The sequence below is a fragment of the Strongylocentrotus purpuratus genome, unplaced genomic scaffold (genome assembly GCF_000002235.5).
Source record: "Strongylocentrotus purpuratus isolate Spur 01 unplaced genomic scaffold, Spur_5.0 spur5_scaffold_15, whole genome shotgun sequence".
NCBI lineage: Eukaryota > Metazoa > Echinodermata > Echinoidea > Camarodonta > Strongylocentrotidae > Strongylocentrotus > Strongylocentrotus purpuratus.
The window spans coordinates 23127615-23144214 of NW_022145600.1; the positions used below are offsets into that span (position 1 = coordinate 23127615).

A 16600-nucleotide genomic window follows, 5' to 3' on the forward strand; every position below is an offset into this window, starting at 1 on the left:
AAATTGGGAAGTAAACAGAATAAATAAGCATTTTCAGGCGTTTTAGCTACATATAATTACAATTGTCTTCGAGTATTAATCTGTAAAAAGAAAAACCATATATCGGTAGACCACTGTGATCTTTTGTCAAAATCTTAGATAAGATCTCAAGACCTAAATTGACTTTAAAAATTAAAAAAAGTAATTTATCAAGACTTACTTCATCTGAGCCTCCTGCTTGTGCCAGATAGTCCACATCAAAGTGCGTAGGATCACTATTGGCAAACACTATGACACAAGAAACAAAGAATAAAAGAGAAGCATTTCATCAATTATCCTGTAACCACAACTCCACATAGCTTCTATTTCCACATCTTAAAGCCTGTCTGCACTAGTTTGGCCAGGAGGGATTAGACCTCCCTGCATGGTCATTGACAGGTGGTTATCTCATCAATTCAGCTCTCAATTACTAGAAAATAAGAAAAAGCTGATCATGGGTGACCAACGGGTACCGCTTAGGCATTGCTTGCTATAAAGAGAGCGCATGTGGCTACAAGTAGTGCAGTCCTGCTTAAAGAGAAGGTTGAGTTCTGGGAAGAGGTGAAAATAATTTGTGAGCATTATCATTCTTATTATGCAAGCGTGAAAGAACATCAGATAAGACATGTTCCCTGAAAAGCATGGCTCTTCAAATGCCTTCATATTCCAATCGTAAAACTCGGGGGGGGGGGGGGGTAGAATTTTTACGCCACGTGTTCGTGTAGTCCCATATACATCTTTCTGTGTACAGTGTTTGTAACTTTACTAAGACTTGATCAAATTTCTTATCATTTTGATGATTCCAGAACCTTACAATACACACAAATTCTTATCTGCTAGATGATCAACCTTTTCTGGTCGATTCCACACCGTTTCTTTCACAATGCAATCGCATGACCAGCACTCAACTTCATCTTTAAGTGAGTTTTTCGCCTTTGACATCAGTGGGATTAACCTTTGAATTTGTTCTACAAGTCCAAAGTTGATTAATACACGCCATTTGAAACTAACCCCTCAAAAAAAGTTTGGAAACACATGTTGGATCTATTATAGCTCCCTTATCATGGTACATGTATAATCATCGCTTTGATTATTGTCATTAGAAAGCGAGTTTATTCTTCTTTAAAATGAAACATATTTGTTATGATTTAGCAGACATGGAGCGAGCAGTACATCGGAATAAGGGGAAGGGTCAAAAGTGAAAAAAGCAAAATGAACTGGTAACACTCGTATTGTTATGCAGCGCACTCTTCTTTCTTTGAAATAATAGAGTGTGGTTTTTGTAAATGACAGTGGGGCTATTATTCCCACCTGGTCATCCATGAATGCCAAATTCTAAAGAATCTAAATCTGAAATGCGTGCACTATGCTGACATGTCATGCAATATTTGTTGGTGTTTGATCATCAACTATCTGATGCATCATGCTTCAGGTTAATGACTGTTGAAAAGGACCACGCAATAGGGCAATTCGATTGCACAGTCGAACAAGAGCCTTTTTTACATTTGACCTTTTTGATCTACTGCACATTCCATGACTGAACAATCATAACAATGAGGTATCATTTTAAAAAGGTATCATTTTAAAAAGGAATAAATCCACTTTCTAATGATCCTAAACATAGCAATGATTATGCCATGACAAGGGAGATATTAATGATCATACTTGAGTTTCCAAACTTTTTGTTGGGTCTAATTACAGTTGAATCAAGTTTATAAGGACAGTATGAAAGTCAGTAAGTCTCCTGACGACTATATTTGCATGAGGGATTAGTCCACCTTTGTTCACATTCAATAATTCTTTATGGTTCACAGTTAACCTTAAAGTCACAATAATACATGCTTAGGCAACTGCAGCTCGGCAACAGTTGGGTTATACACTGTACAGTCAAACCTGCTTTATAGTGACCACCTGTATAGAAGGACCATCTGTCTACAAAGACCACATTTTTTGTTTCACTTGAAAATGGTTTCTCACTGAAACATGTACTCAAGGAACTTGTACATTTTTCTTGTCTCCCTTGGGTGGTCTTTGTCGACGGGTTTCACTGTAATAGTATCTAATACATGTAATTGTATGACATTTATCCAACCAGCATCAAGCTCGAAACTTTAAATACCTTCTGAAATTGAATGGATGCGTGTTCCTTACAAGGATATAACATATAACAAAACCAATTGACAAAAGAACTACTATCAATATGTATTGTTATGTATACAATACAGTAGGGTGAACAGTGTATTATGGCCTGTATACAACAAATACACTTTAATATAGTTGACTGTATTAGCACATGTGTGTATGTGCATAAACAATCTGTAGCTGCATGGGTGGCATTTTTCTCACCCTCCAATACCATCCAATAACAATACAAATTTTGTGTTTGTTTTTTTACTTACAAAGCCAACATACAACTTTCTTGCAGAATACTGCAGTTGTCACCAGTACATCAAACAGGACAGCAAAATAATACTTCAACATTATGATAAATGCATGTATCCACAGTTATCTACCGGTATTCCAAATGAAATTTTGCAAAAACTAGCTCCAAAACGTTCCAAAAGAGACCCATGTTACATTCCAAATGAGATTTCCTTGAAACTGGATCCTGATTTTGTCCACATGAAATTCCTTGATCCGATTGGAAAGCTTCCCACGTTAAAATTCCTTCAGTCAGTCTACATGATTCACACAAACTATAATTTTAGCCTTCCTCTTCCATCCATACCATACTCTATCTCTTTCTATTCCAGTTTTATTATGGCAGGAAACAAGGAAATATGAAGCTATATACACATAATGTGATGGACTTTGAAACATGTGAGGATAGCACTTGAATGACTGACTGGCAGACAGAATAAATATGCAGGCAGTACCCGCTCATTGATTAGGTGTCATAAAACATGACTTCACAGTAGTAGAGATGTATATATAAAAAATTCTTTCGCTGATTACAAGAATGGTTATGTAATATATATTGTATTAGGGTCACGATAACAGTATAAACACACACATGGAAACTGGAAAGTCTGCAAACCAGACTACCTGCTCTTGTAGTGTACTGTGTTAATGTGGGGGTGTCAAAGTCAAGTGCAAATGAAAGGTCTGCAAACCAGACTATCTAGCATTGATTGTGTTAGTGGGAATGACATTGTAGACACTAGACACACACGTAGAGAGTCTTAAAACAAGACTACCTGGCATTGGTAATGTACCGTGTTAGTGTTGATGATGATAAAAACAGGCACAAAAAGGTCTTCACACACAACTATCTGGCACTGGTATTTATATACTGTTTTTGTGTGGGAATGATGAGGAAAACATGCAAGCGTAAAGTCTACACACAAACTACTTGGACTTGGTCATGTATTATATCAGTGTGAAGGTGACAATAAAAACATATATATGTACGGTTTCCATACAAGACTATCAGGTACTGCAACAGTTCCCCATTTATTCAACCCAACACACTGTTATGTATACTGAAACTGAAAGTAAAATGATATCAATTTCATGAGGGACAGAAGCTAGTACAGAGCTGTTATCTCATTCTTATACTTTGAGCTGAATAAAAGTGAGAAAGATAGTTGAACCAAAATAATAATGGAGTCTTTAAGTTTGTTGCAAGTAGATTCAATCGATTCAAGAATAAGCATAAATTAGTCAATCATGGGCATAATCGTGATAAACTGATTGGAAAGGCACTTACGGTATGGGGTTTTAAGCAGGCTTATCCTTTAGCTGTAATCTGGTGTTCCGTATTTCTTTTCTGTGCATTTGGTTAGATATTCGATAATTCCCCAAAGTTTAATCTCCTAATCTTTTGAGAAAAAACTTTAACTTGATAGTTTCTAAGTAAACTTGATTTTATTAATATATCTATTTTTCTTTCTTTAATCATTTATTTTAGATTTTTCATTCATTTATTTATTCATTTTTGGTCGAGAACCCCCAAAGTTACCATGTGCCTTTAAATACCCCTCTCTGTCTGCAAAATATGTGTGTGGGACTGCATCTGTGTTTGTTCATGTTCATGTAATTCAATCAATTAAGCCATGTGCCCTTGGAAATTTTTGGCAGCTGTACTGGTCTCACAATATAGAAGGGATACAATGTGTTATTGAATCACTGTGTTTATAAATCACGATAACATACGTACATACATAAAGTGTGTCATGGGTATGGGCATATTTACCCTCAGATAATAAAAAAAGAACAGTGATTTGGTAGATATCTTACATTTCCTGGCAATTTTGTTTAGTCATTTATCATAGAGATTATTAAACTATAATGCAACACTGTACAGAGATTAATTGGTGGCTAATTGGAAACTGCAGAAGATGTAACTTTAGATACCATGACTGACTTAATTTACAATCAAGGTTGAAATAACAATCACAACCAAGGTTAAAGTAACATTTACACCATGGTCAACACTAGGGGCAGTTACACTGTCATCCAAACACGCCAAAAAATGCCAAACCCGAGCCTGGCCGCGATGTTACCAAGGGCAACTACGCTTTACCGGCAGACATGCCAAGCCCCAAACATTCCAAAACGAAGTGTGATCTTTTGGCGTGTTTTGGCGTGTTTGGCAAGTATAACCGCTCGCAGTTGTAACATCGCGATGTTAGGCACGTGACTTCCGGCACTTCCGGATTGTTACCCGCGCTCTTTTAAACCACGTTCTTCCCGTGTGATATTTATAGCATTTCCATCGTCGCGCGTGTTATCCGTTCATTCAGCTCCGTTTGTTCCAATTCCGTTAACTCATCCTTTATTCAATCTTCGTTATTCCCGTCTGGCCATATCTGTCTAGTAGTAGTATTTGAGTGTTTTGTTAGATTAATTAATATCACCATGGAAGTGAACAATTCCCATTGGACTGAGGTTGGTGAGCTCTTGCTGTCGCCTCATAAAGTACCTAAAAAAACGAGCACGACGATCACTTTCCCTACGACGTCGGCGAATTCTCATAATTCCAATTAACAACGATGATTTTCTTAACCTTCCCATATCGTTTTTACTACTAGATTTCGATTGAATTTGGGAAAACTGAATCAGCAGCCGTAGTCCGTACTTCGTAACTTATCCACTCTTGCCTCAAATACTACACGCGAGATAAACAAAACATATCGCATGCATGCGCATGGGATGTATCGCTATTTAGCTAGCTATAGCGCTAGCTGGAAATTGCGCGCGCTAAAAATCTTATAGCAGGCCGGGGTCAAAGGTCGGGAAGACTGCACATGCGCATTACCAACCGAAACACGCCAAAACATCGCTGAACAGCTCCGTCAGTGATGTTTCAGCACAAGTGTAACCGGGTGCACGAAACATCGCGACTTTTCAAAATGAGGTATTTGACAGTATAAATGCGCCTATACATGTAACAATTGTAATCAGGGTTCAAATAACAAATACAGTCAAATTTGAAATGGCATTATCATATAAAGAGAAAACTCTTATCAGTACTTGAGCTTATTGTTTGATTTACAATCTAAATTTATTGTTGATATCTACATTAGCTCATGCATTCCCACTATCATTGTGCAGAATAATGAGTAATTATGCAAACAAACCCTTCTTCGTAGTAATGGGATAATGACATGGTTCAGACATAAGAATATTAAAACTAGTATTTAGTAAAACACAAAAAGTTGTATACTCTACAATCGATCAACATAATGCTCAGCAGTACAATCCTTTCTCTTTTTATATTTGGATTTAAGAAGATTTATACAGCGCCTTTAACAGAGGATACAAGGTGATGTCCCTTACACTGTAGTCTAGATTTTTGTTTGTGAAGTACCGTTTCTCAGAATATGCATGTAACATCTTTAGGCCTACATTATTCAAGGGTCTGTCAATGTACAATGAATATTGAAGACTTACACTTTGTTAAAACTGTGGGGTATACAGTACATATACTATTTTTGGGAAATTTGCTGAAGTTCCACTTTCAGACAATACATAAACAATGGACATCAAATATAATGTACAAAAGTTACAATCATTATAATTAGAATGTCAACTAAATATGAATAATTCATGCAGCTACGACTGAATATCACCACTGTATCAACCAACCAACCATTAGTTTTCATGCAATACCTTTACGTGCAATAGCTGCTCGCATGTGCGGATTTGGAATCTCTAAGAATCTGCCATATCCGTGGTTAACAGCTATGAGGCATAACCATGAATGGAATAATATTTCAAACATGAAAGCAACATAGAAATATTTTGCCATGCATCATATAGTTCGTTTGTAGCCAGAAGGGTGCTAACACTTATGATTTTTACACAGAGTAAACCATCCCGCCAGCTCCAAATAGCTAAAACAATACAAATTATGCTGAGATGATCATAGTAATATTCATACTTTATTTATACAGTAGACTGAAAAAGGCCTGAAAGGATTTTTCAATTAAACTCATATCGCAAATAATTTGCAACTGTTTGACTAAAAGAGGATATAAAAAGGTTATCACATTCGTTCATATTTACAAATGTATCCATCTGATTAAAGTACATTGCTAATGTAAACATGATTTCCTAAGTCTTGCACTACCGACTGAAAAACAATTACAATGTGATATATGATATGGAAAATGAAATGAGTCATGCTCATGCTCATGCTAAGCAAACAATTATTAGAAACTTGGGAGTAAATAAGGTTCATGATTTCGATTTAATCTGATTGATAGTAAAAACTCAACTTAAGAAAGATTTTCACAGAACTTTTATCCTTCAAAAAAATGTCACATCACATCTTTAGCTGTGTTAAGTTCAAATGTAAATCTCCTTTCTCGTCCATCCAATTATTCCCCTCCCCCTCTCTCTCTCTCTCTCTTTCTTTCTATCTTTCTCTTCTCTTCCTCTCCCCTTTTCTCCTCCCCATCTCCCTCTCTCTCCCTCTTTCCCCCACCCCTTACACACTCTGATCTTTCTCTCTCCCTCCATCTCTTCTCCCCCCCCCCCCCCTCTCTCTCTCTCTCTCTCTCTCTCTCTCTCTCTCTCTCTCTCTCTCCTCCCTCCCCCATTATCAATTAAGACTAATCCACATGTGACACACATATATATCACAGCATGCAAGTGCAGGACAACAAACACAGAGGAAATACCATCCCCTCTTTGGATACACATCACGTAACAGTCAGGGCCAAACACTCATGAAAGACTAAGCCCCCTTCCTCTCTGTACATGGGAAGCACAGAATGGTTGATTTAAAGATAAAGTTGAGTTCTGGTCATGCGATTGCATTGTGAAAGAAACGGTGTGGAATTGATCAGAAAAGGTTGATCATCTAGCATTGGTGTGTACTGCAAGGTTCTGGAATCATCAAAATGATAAGAAATTTGGCCCAGTCTTCGTAAAGTTACAAGCACTGTACACAGAAAGATGTATATGGGACTATACACACACGTGCGCTACACATGCGTTTACCTCTCACAGACCATGTAGATAAACTAATTTACCAAATATATCAATTAGTAGGCGGTTTCCCGGCAAAATTTTTATCATCATGTATTAGTCAAAACATATTCTTTCGCATGATTGGTAATAAGAGCTTCCATTTCATTTTTGGAAATTGGCGTTTCCAATACTGGTCTTTACCTTTAAGGCATTTGAAGAGCCATGCTTTTCAGGGAACATTTTTTTATCTGATGTTCTTCCACACTTGCATAATACAATACGCTCACAAATTGTTTTTCACCTCTTCCCAGAACTCAACCTTCTCTTTAATGATCTATAGCCTTTAATAGGGTCATTAATCTTAACATATGTGTACATGTACGTGTAACCACATATTTTAAGTACATGTAAATGCACTGTTTATTCAGAAACTTCAAGCCTTTGAAAATATTCCAACACATATCCCAAGTGAGTTAATATCCTTCTAACTGCTCTTCAGTTTTGTGCTTTAAAGATAATCAGCGTTAATACCTCCATGACACACACACACTCAAACACACACACACACACTCAGTGATACTACAGTCGACTTAATTATTAAGTCGACTGTATACCCCATCTACTGCATTACAACAACAATTATTGGAATCCTACAGATTAAAAGTGCATTTGACAAAATATAAACGTCAAGGGAAGCGCATGCCATGGATTTTCGTGCAGACATCGGCACAAAACAGCAAATTGACAATATTACTTCTGCCATTTGGGTGCATTTTAAAACATTGCTGGCATCTATCTTTCTCATACCTTCTTCTGCCAACCTGAACTCCATCTCTTCAAAGCTTATGTCTCGAGTGAGTCCCCCATGACCGCCCCCTCCTCCTCCTACTCCTCCTCCTTCTTCAGAGGCTATTCAGCAGGAGGTATTTGGGGTCAAAGGTCATAGTGTGTGTGTGTTAGTCCAATGGGATGGAAGACGTTGATTCGGGAGATGAGTTGGTGATGAAGTTTGGGAGGGACGGGCATCAATGTGGATTGTGTTAATACGTATAAATGATTGATTATATGAACGAATGATTGAATGGAGGAAGGAATGAACAGATGAATGAATGAATGGATGAATGAATGATTGAATTGAAGAATGAATGATTGAATTGAGGAACGAATGAATGATTGAATGAACAGATAAATGAATAAATGAATGAATGAATAAATGGAGGAAGAAAGGAATGAATGAACAAATGAATGAATGATTGAATGAAGGAATGGAGGAAGGAATGAATGAACGAATGAACAGATGAACGAATGAATGATTGAATGAATAAATTGAGGGAAGGATGAATGAATGAATGAATAAATGGAGGAAGTAATGAATGAATGAATGAATGAATAAATGAATGAATGAATGAATGAATGAATGAATGAATGAATGATTGAAAGGAGATAATGATTTTTGAAAGGGAATTATAGAGATGAGTACATGGGCACATTTAATGCAAAACAATTATTTTTCATGAACAGACGTGTAGGAGGAAATAAAGAAGGAGCACAATTAAAGTATGGACACAATTATCAACAAAGTTTGTATGATAATGATATAAGATGGAGGTAGAAGAGTGAGATCAAGTAATGGAGGAGAACATGACAGATCATACCCGCAGATGACAGACATAGAATGGGAAAGACGTTACACGCAAGGAGCAAGGAGAAAGAAGCAACATTTGTTGTGTTGACATTAGGTGTTTGAAACACAACAGACAGCAGAAAAGGAAATGGGGGGGGGGGAGGTCGGAGGGGGGGGGGAGGTGGGAGGGGGAGGGGCGATTAAGGCAGAATGAATACCAGACATGGATTTTTAACAAAGTTGAGGAGTTGTATCAGGTAAGAAGAGGCAGAATAATTCCACACACATTCAAAAATAATTCCAGACATGTTAATCAATTTGGTCAACAAAGAAAATAGCAAGAGTTGTTTAATACATGCAATGAAATGGGAGTTAGGACGAGTGACGTGCATGAAAAAAAGAATGGTGGATTGAAAAGAAATGAACATGGCAGATTAGTAAAAATAGATGTATTTCCTTTTGTTGCTTTTGTGGATGAATGACTAAAGTAAGATCCCGCGCTTGGTAAATCACCCTTTAGTCAACATTCATGCTTTTAGAAAGGTGAGGTGCAATGGCCTTTCAAGAGACACTTTAAAATACAACGGGTATCCGTAGTAGATACATGAATTCAGAATTGAATAATGATGGAGGTGGAGACAAATATGAACATTGTAAATTTATTCATGTGTGAAGAGTAATACCCCATGGCATCTCCATCATAATGTATAACAAATCAAATATCATGTTCCAAACACCAGGATAAGAAATGATTCATGGCTTGTAAAAATGAAGTTATAACTAACTTCTTGTTTTTTAATCTCTATTATTGATTCCAAAGTATGGATTCAGACATACAATAGCGATCATCAGTTCGTGTTAATTTAAATTTTATGTTGGGATGCAGATCTACACCTTCTAAAGGAGAGAGATAAGGCAATGATTAGAAATGTGATTGTTTGTAAAATCACATATAAACTTGTCGAAGGTGAAGTTAGAATTATTGTACTCTTGTTTATTTTGTATACCGGTAAGCGCAGCAAGCGTTACGCTTGACAGACCTAGACGCTTCATAAGAAGCGACCATTATTATTATTATGATAAGAATGAATATATTACCTTCCATAGCTGGTCTGAATTCGTCATCACCAATCATATCTGGAATTTCATCTGTCAAAGACAACAAGCAAATTTGTACTGAGTATTAGTCAACGTTAGGAGTCTTCAATGGGTTTTTTTAATGATTAATGACGTCACACCCTCCCATTTTGCAATGATATGGTAAGAATGATTCGCAACTCAGTGAATAAGGGCAGCGTCTCATGAAATACAAGTACAAGTTCACCGACATCCCATTGAAATGTGTGTATTAAGTTTAACACACGTTTCGACGGGATGTGGGTGAACTTGTACTTAGGACGGTTTCATGAAACGCTGCCCCGACGTCTCCATGATTTCAATGGGATTAATAATCATCCCTATTTTGAGGGCTGTCTGAAGAAAACCTAACATTCGTTTGGTCAATTTCACCTTGTACAAATTGAACAAGCGAACAACTTTTGTTTACCCTTTTCATGACAGCTCATTCAATAAGGAAATGAGTACGATTGCAAACCAAGCATAATTTACAAATACATGTGAATTGGTATCAAGTCTAGAAAGAAAATCAGCTTGAATATTATAAACGTAGCTCCACAAGCATTTTATTCACAGGAGGTCTGAATTTTTTTTTTAAGGGGTTTTAGGGGTCCCAAGTATAACATAACATTTTTAGTGATCCAGTTTTTGAATTTGGGGGCAAAGTCTCAGATCAAAAACAATGTCATGATTATACCTTGAGCATCAAATGAAGGCATGACCTCATCAGGCTGTCTTTCCTCTGCACTCGCGACCCCGCTGTCACCATCTCCCGTCGACAGCAGCTGCACATTGTTATCCTCGTGCCTGGAATCGTCCTCCTCTTTGTCGAGATCGTTCCCGAGATCATCCCCACCGTTCATCTGCGGGGACTGGAGCATGACGTCCTCCGGGGATGGGGGGCTGTGCTCCTCTTCGTTCACCTCTTTCTCGACATCAACATCGACAGCAACGTCGTTATCATTGTTGGCAGGAGGCACAAGGTCCTTTTCGGCTTCTGGGGTCGGGGATTTGATCTTGGGAGACTTCTTCTTCTGCTTTGGAGACCTGTTAATGGTGATATGTCAACTTTACTTCATTGAATTTATGCTTGGTTAGATTCAATATAATACATTTATAATGGCACCATAGAAATGTGAAGTCGGTCTAGCTGTAATGTCCGCGGTACGGTCAGCTCTCTGTCTTTGCCTACAAACCGTCTCTCATCGGACCCAGATTCGAAAATGAGTCAAGTTTTTTGGATGGTGATGTTGAAGGTCAGTCCTAGATGAAATAATCCCATGTGATTGATACACGCCCGGAAAAGCCCAATAAATACACACATACCATATAACAATCCCTGTCAAACCACCCTTCTGTGTTTGTTCACAAATCTCTATGATATCAACCAAAAGTAATTGCACAACTATTTCAACTGGAATTTCTGAATCAGAAGATTTAAACAAAGATTTAACAATGTCGTGTTCTTTTGAATCCATATGGTGCATCTTTCACAATGTTATTACTTTAATACTTCAATCAGACATTATACATCAAAGTACCGTAATTAACGTTGTATAAACCGCCCCCATGTATTAACCGCACCCCTTTTTCTCTGTGGGCAGCAAGCCAGGTCCGTGTTAAGAAACCAACGGCAAACGCGGGAAGGCCTTTCATTTAACTGCGAGGTGCAGTTGAATGTGTAAGATCATTAATGTAAATTAAAAAACAGTAGAGGACCTAGGATAGAACCTTGTGATACGCCATGTGTAATAGAAGAAACATTCGAGGAATTATTATTATAAACTACGTATTGAGATCTATCAGAAAGATTACTTTCAAACCAAGATGACAGACAAATTGGAGTGTTGTTCTAGTTTCCGAGTGGTGAGTCAACACACAGATTACTGAGCTGGGAGACACTGCCAGGCATAGCGCCAGGTGGAGGGGTATAAAGCAAAACTTTAAAAAACATTTTTTTTTTTTTTTTTTGTACCGTGTATAAGACGCACCCCCGACTTTGAGGGTTTTTTTTTTCGGCAGCAAAAAAGTGCGGTTAATACAACGTTAATTACGGTATTCATATCACTAGATTGAAGGGGAACAATTACCGGTTGATGGTCTCGGGTGTATTGGCCACTTTGCTGCAGGTACCAAAGGGATCCTTGATGTTATCAAAGTCAATGTCTGCAGAGTACTGGTTGTCTGCCATGGGTTTCTTGGTAATAGGTGGAGAGTTCTGCATCTTGGTGGTACCTAAAAGATAAAACCGGATGGAACCGGATGGAACCGGTAGAAAAGATTGGCAAGTTAGCTTCAACAGTTTAGCGTGTGGTTGTACATCATGTTCAATACTCTTGGTAAATAGGTTGTGCAGGTTTCTACTCTTGGTAAAGTGAATAAAACGAAATGTATGTTTAAAAAGTGTTATTTTTTCTGTCAAGGTTTTTTTTTTAAACTAACAAAACTTAGCAACCACAAGAACACCCTACATGTCTGTTATTACTAATACACAGTGATGGGACAAGGGTGTATGTTACGCAACATCATACAGAATCAGATTTCACATTTTCAAAATACTCAAAATACTTTCACGTACATGTATTACTAATTAGTCAACAGGGTTACAATAATTTTGTGATAGTTATGAATTGCTATTGGACTTAAAGGGGAAGTCCACCCTGAAATTAAGTTAGTTTTAATAGGAGTAGAAAAACGAGAGAAACAAGTCAGTGAAAGTTTGAGCAAATTCCGATTAAAAATAAGGAAGTTAGGATTTTTGAAGTTGTGATCAATCAAACACAAATTGGCAACTCTATGACGTATCATGCGAGCTCAACTTCCATTTGCTCAGTACTAAAAAAATCTAAAATTTTCATTTTCCCTCAAGAAAAATTTCAACCATACATGCACCCTAAATATAATAATTGCAAATATGTTTCTATACTCCCCCTGCAAGGAACAAATATATATTCCGTCATCAATAACGAAGAAAACATGATTTTATGGAATATTATGCACAAAGCAAATGAAGGAGAGCTCGTATAATAAGTCACAGAGTTGCCAATTTGTATTTGATTGATCACAACTTCAATAATTAATAACTTTCTTATTTTCATTCAGAATTTGCTCAAACTTTCACTCACCTGATTTTCTTATTATTCTGCCTCTATCAAAACAAACTTATTTTGGGGGTGGACTTTCCCTTTAACAGGGAAATTATTTTTAAATTAAATCACAGTCAAATATGAAGCTCAGTAGCTCACAAAGTAGATTCAGGGCCTTCATGATTAATCAGAAGTATTCTTAATGCATAATTTAATTCTTAATCCTTAACCATACATCAAAAGCTCTTTATCAGATAAATGTGGTGAACTGAAAGATTCATTTATGCAGGCACAATATATCATGATCAGCATTGCAATAAAATTTTCATTTATAACAAATTTTTATTAACAGCACCTTCCTCCACACCAAATTTACTGGCAAGCAATTTGAAAAAGAAAAGCAGATTTTATTTGATTTCCTATTATTATGTGTTTGGGCATGTACAATTCCATTTTTAGAGGGAAGGGTAGAATTTGCAGCGGTAGCCCAGGGCAACAACGTCCTTAAATGTCTTTAATTTCTGTGGTTTCATTTTAATTTTTTTACTGCATCTACTGACACATAAATTTCATATTTAACTTTTCACATATAACACCCTTTCAATGGAAAATGTTCTCAGGTTTAACATCAAATTCATTTGTAACTTTTCATGTTTTTACATTGAGATTTACCTACATGCCATCTCTTTCCCAGCAACAACAACCATAATTTCAGTTATGTATTTGTATGGGAATAACCATGGCCCATCTTATCCTGCAAAAAAAGAAGTTCATCTTGCTCCACATGCACCACTAAAAAAAAAATGCAATGTTTATTTTCATCAGCCATGCTAACCATCCTCTTTATTTTATCCACAAGTTGCAGCCTTCATTTAATAAGAATGCCCTTGTCAAACTGCAAAATTGACTCCAAACCGACAATATCTTTGCTTTTCTTGGTAACATTTTTTTTTTTTTGTCAATTGTCGGTCTGGTTTCTTTCTTGCTGGTGTGACTTGGGTAAGGGTAATTTAGTGAAATAAATAAAGGGAATGATTAATCTACACGTACAGCTAGAAAAGTTAATTTGAACAAATACAAATTTGCATTTATAAGGTTAATGACAACTGCTCACCTTTGGTTATTTTTTGCTCAAAAAAAGCTCTAGATCCTTGGTGAAGATGGTGTAACGAGACATTCAGATCATTCAGTTTAATCAAAATGGAGGAAGGGGAATGGGGAGGGGGTGGGGGTGGCTAGTCATCATATCTTATTCACCTCCAATCTTTTCAATGGCGCTTGTAACTGTTTAATTGAAATAAACTGTATTGCAAAGTCTAGTCAGCTTGATTTACCGAGTACAATACAGTTCTTTGACTGCAAGCGGAATTACATGTAGATAAAGTAATGATTTCTATCGATTTACGCTGTAGTCTTTTTTCACGGTAGTGTACATTGTCAGAAACCTGTAAAAGCCTGGTACAGACTTAACCAATATAATAATAATAATAATAATAATAATAATAGTGGATTCTTGTATAGCACTCAAGTCTGTAAAAGTTGACACTCCTGGTGCTTCACAATTATTATCCCGACTTTAGCACGTCTGCCACTATGGCTCTCGAGCATTTTAAGGAATGAATTACCCATTCAGCTCACTGGGGTGGGGAATAGCAAATATAGATTAATGCCTTGCAAAAGGACATAAGCGCTGCGACGTGGATTCACAGTCCTGAGACTTATCCATTGGACTCGTACACCTCTCCAAGGCATCAACTGCATGATACCACAATCTCACCGTCAAGACCGACAAGAGACCAAACAAACAATTCTATCAGATTGCATGTCCAATATTGGTCGGCCCTGAGTCGGTTTCGGATTGGCTTGGCAGTGAGATTGAGGTATCCAGGGGTGATGGTGAGCACTAAACAAACAAAAAAGGGGGGGGGGGTTCCCCTCAACCGTGCCCCTTGATTACAAAAAAAAAAAAGGATTCAGGGGGAAAAAATGGCATCTAACAACATTCCCCTCTTTTGAGTAAGCAAATTGGGGAAAATCTGGAAAAACCGGGGGGGGGGGGGGGGGGGGGAATTGGTAAAAAAAAAAAAAAAAATTTAAAATTAGGGAAAAAAAAAAAATTGGTGAAAATCGGGAAAAAATAAAAAGTTGAGAAACCGGTTTTAATCGGGTAATTATCGGGCCTAGGTACCAAAATGGTCGGTCGAAGATCACGAACACACTTACTCTGGAACGGGTTCATATTAGCGATGTCCTCATCGTTGAGCTCGTAGATGTTTTGACGAGCTGGCTCCGGAGATGGAGGAGGAGGGGTGCTGACACTGTCCTCCATGGTGGCCCCGCCCTCTGAAGGGGGCGCGTCTGCGTTACCCTCCCTAGGAGGTGACTGGTTTGGGGGGCTGCTGGGTGCAGAGTCTTGGACCTGCAGGTTGGCCTCGGCCTCAGGAGCTGGAACAACGGGGGTAACGGAATCAGGAGCAGTGGCGACTTCGCTGAGAGTTGAATGTGTATAAAAAAAAAATTAGTCCATGTGCACAGATCATTAAAAAAAATATTTAAAAAAATAAAAAATAATATGGACTAGTGCTCAAGCATATCAGGTACCCATTTACACCTGGGTGGAGAGTGGCACATGTAGATTAATGTCTTGCCAAAGGACATTAGTGCCACATTGGGACTTAACCCCATACCTTGTGATTTGTAGTTGGGTTAATTTATCGCCTGCCCGCAAGAAGGACGTTACTGCCTTTGATATTATATAGCTTTGACGTCCTTTTTGCTATCAGCCGACAAATTGCTAAAAGGAATATATTATAAAGTGGAACCTGCTTCAGCTACCACCTGTCTAGAAAGCCCACATGTTGTGTCCGTAGAAATGTCTACTACATGAACCTGTACAGAAAGACCACCTGACCTGTTTTGTTACACAGGTTAAACTCAATGCAATCTTTATCGAGAGATGGGCTTCACAAACAGTATGAATCTAAAGCAGGTTTAACAATTTTTGCCATTCGATTTAAAAGCTTGTAGCATCGTTACCCAGGCTTTGGCCACATTGCCGAGATTTTCTTCAGGAGCCCATACCCCAAGATGAGAAGAGACAACTGTAGATTAAATGCGTTTTCGAGGATCAGGGCCAGGAAGTGCACCCACAACATTGTTATTCAATGTCAGATGCCTGAATCACTTTTTCCACACTGTCTTTACATGATGTGAGGGTGTATAATCATGCTAAAATAAAGGGCGGCTGGACTTCAGTGTAGAAATCCTCTTTTGGAAATTGGTTTCCTACCAATTACTTTCAATTCTTAAAAGGGTACTGGCTTTGAGTTACTATACA

At 37.6% G+C, this 16600-nt stretch overlaps 1 protein-coding gene across 2 annotated transcripts in view; it reads right to left on the reverse strand.

Annotated features, from left to right (window-relative positions):
- The window catches only part of LOC115924093 (transforming acidic coiled-coil-containing protein 3-like), a 52630-nt gene that overhangs the window by 12071 nt on the left and 23959 nt on the right, over positions 1-16600 (reverse strand). For both annotated transcript variants that reach the window (XM_030985846.1, XM_030985845.1), the window contains 6 exons: positions 15487-15752; positions 12268-12412; positions 10875-11224; positions 10160-10210; positions 8245-8346; positions 200-267 (listed from right to left, as the gene is read on the reverse strand). In XM_030985846.1, the coding sequence (XP_030841706.1) occupies positions 200-267; positions 8245-8346; positions 10160-10210; positions 10875-11224; positions 12268-12412; positions 15487-15752 (982 nt within the window). The remainder of the gene's footprint in view (positions 1-199; positions 268-8244; positions 8347-10159; positions 10211-10874; positions 11225-12267; positions 12413-15486; positions 15753-16600) is intronic.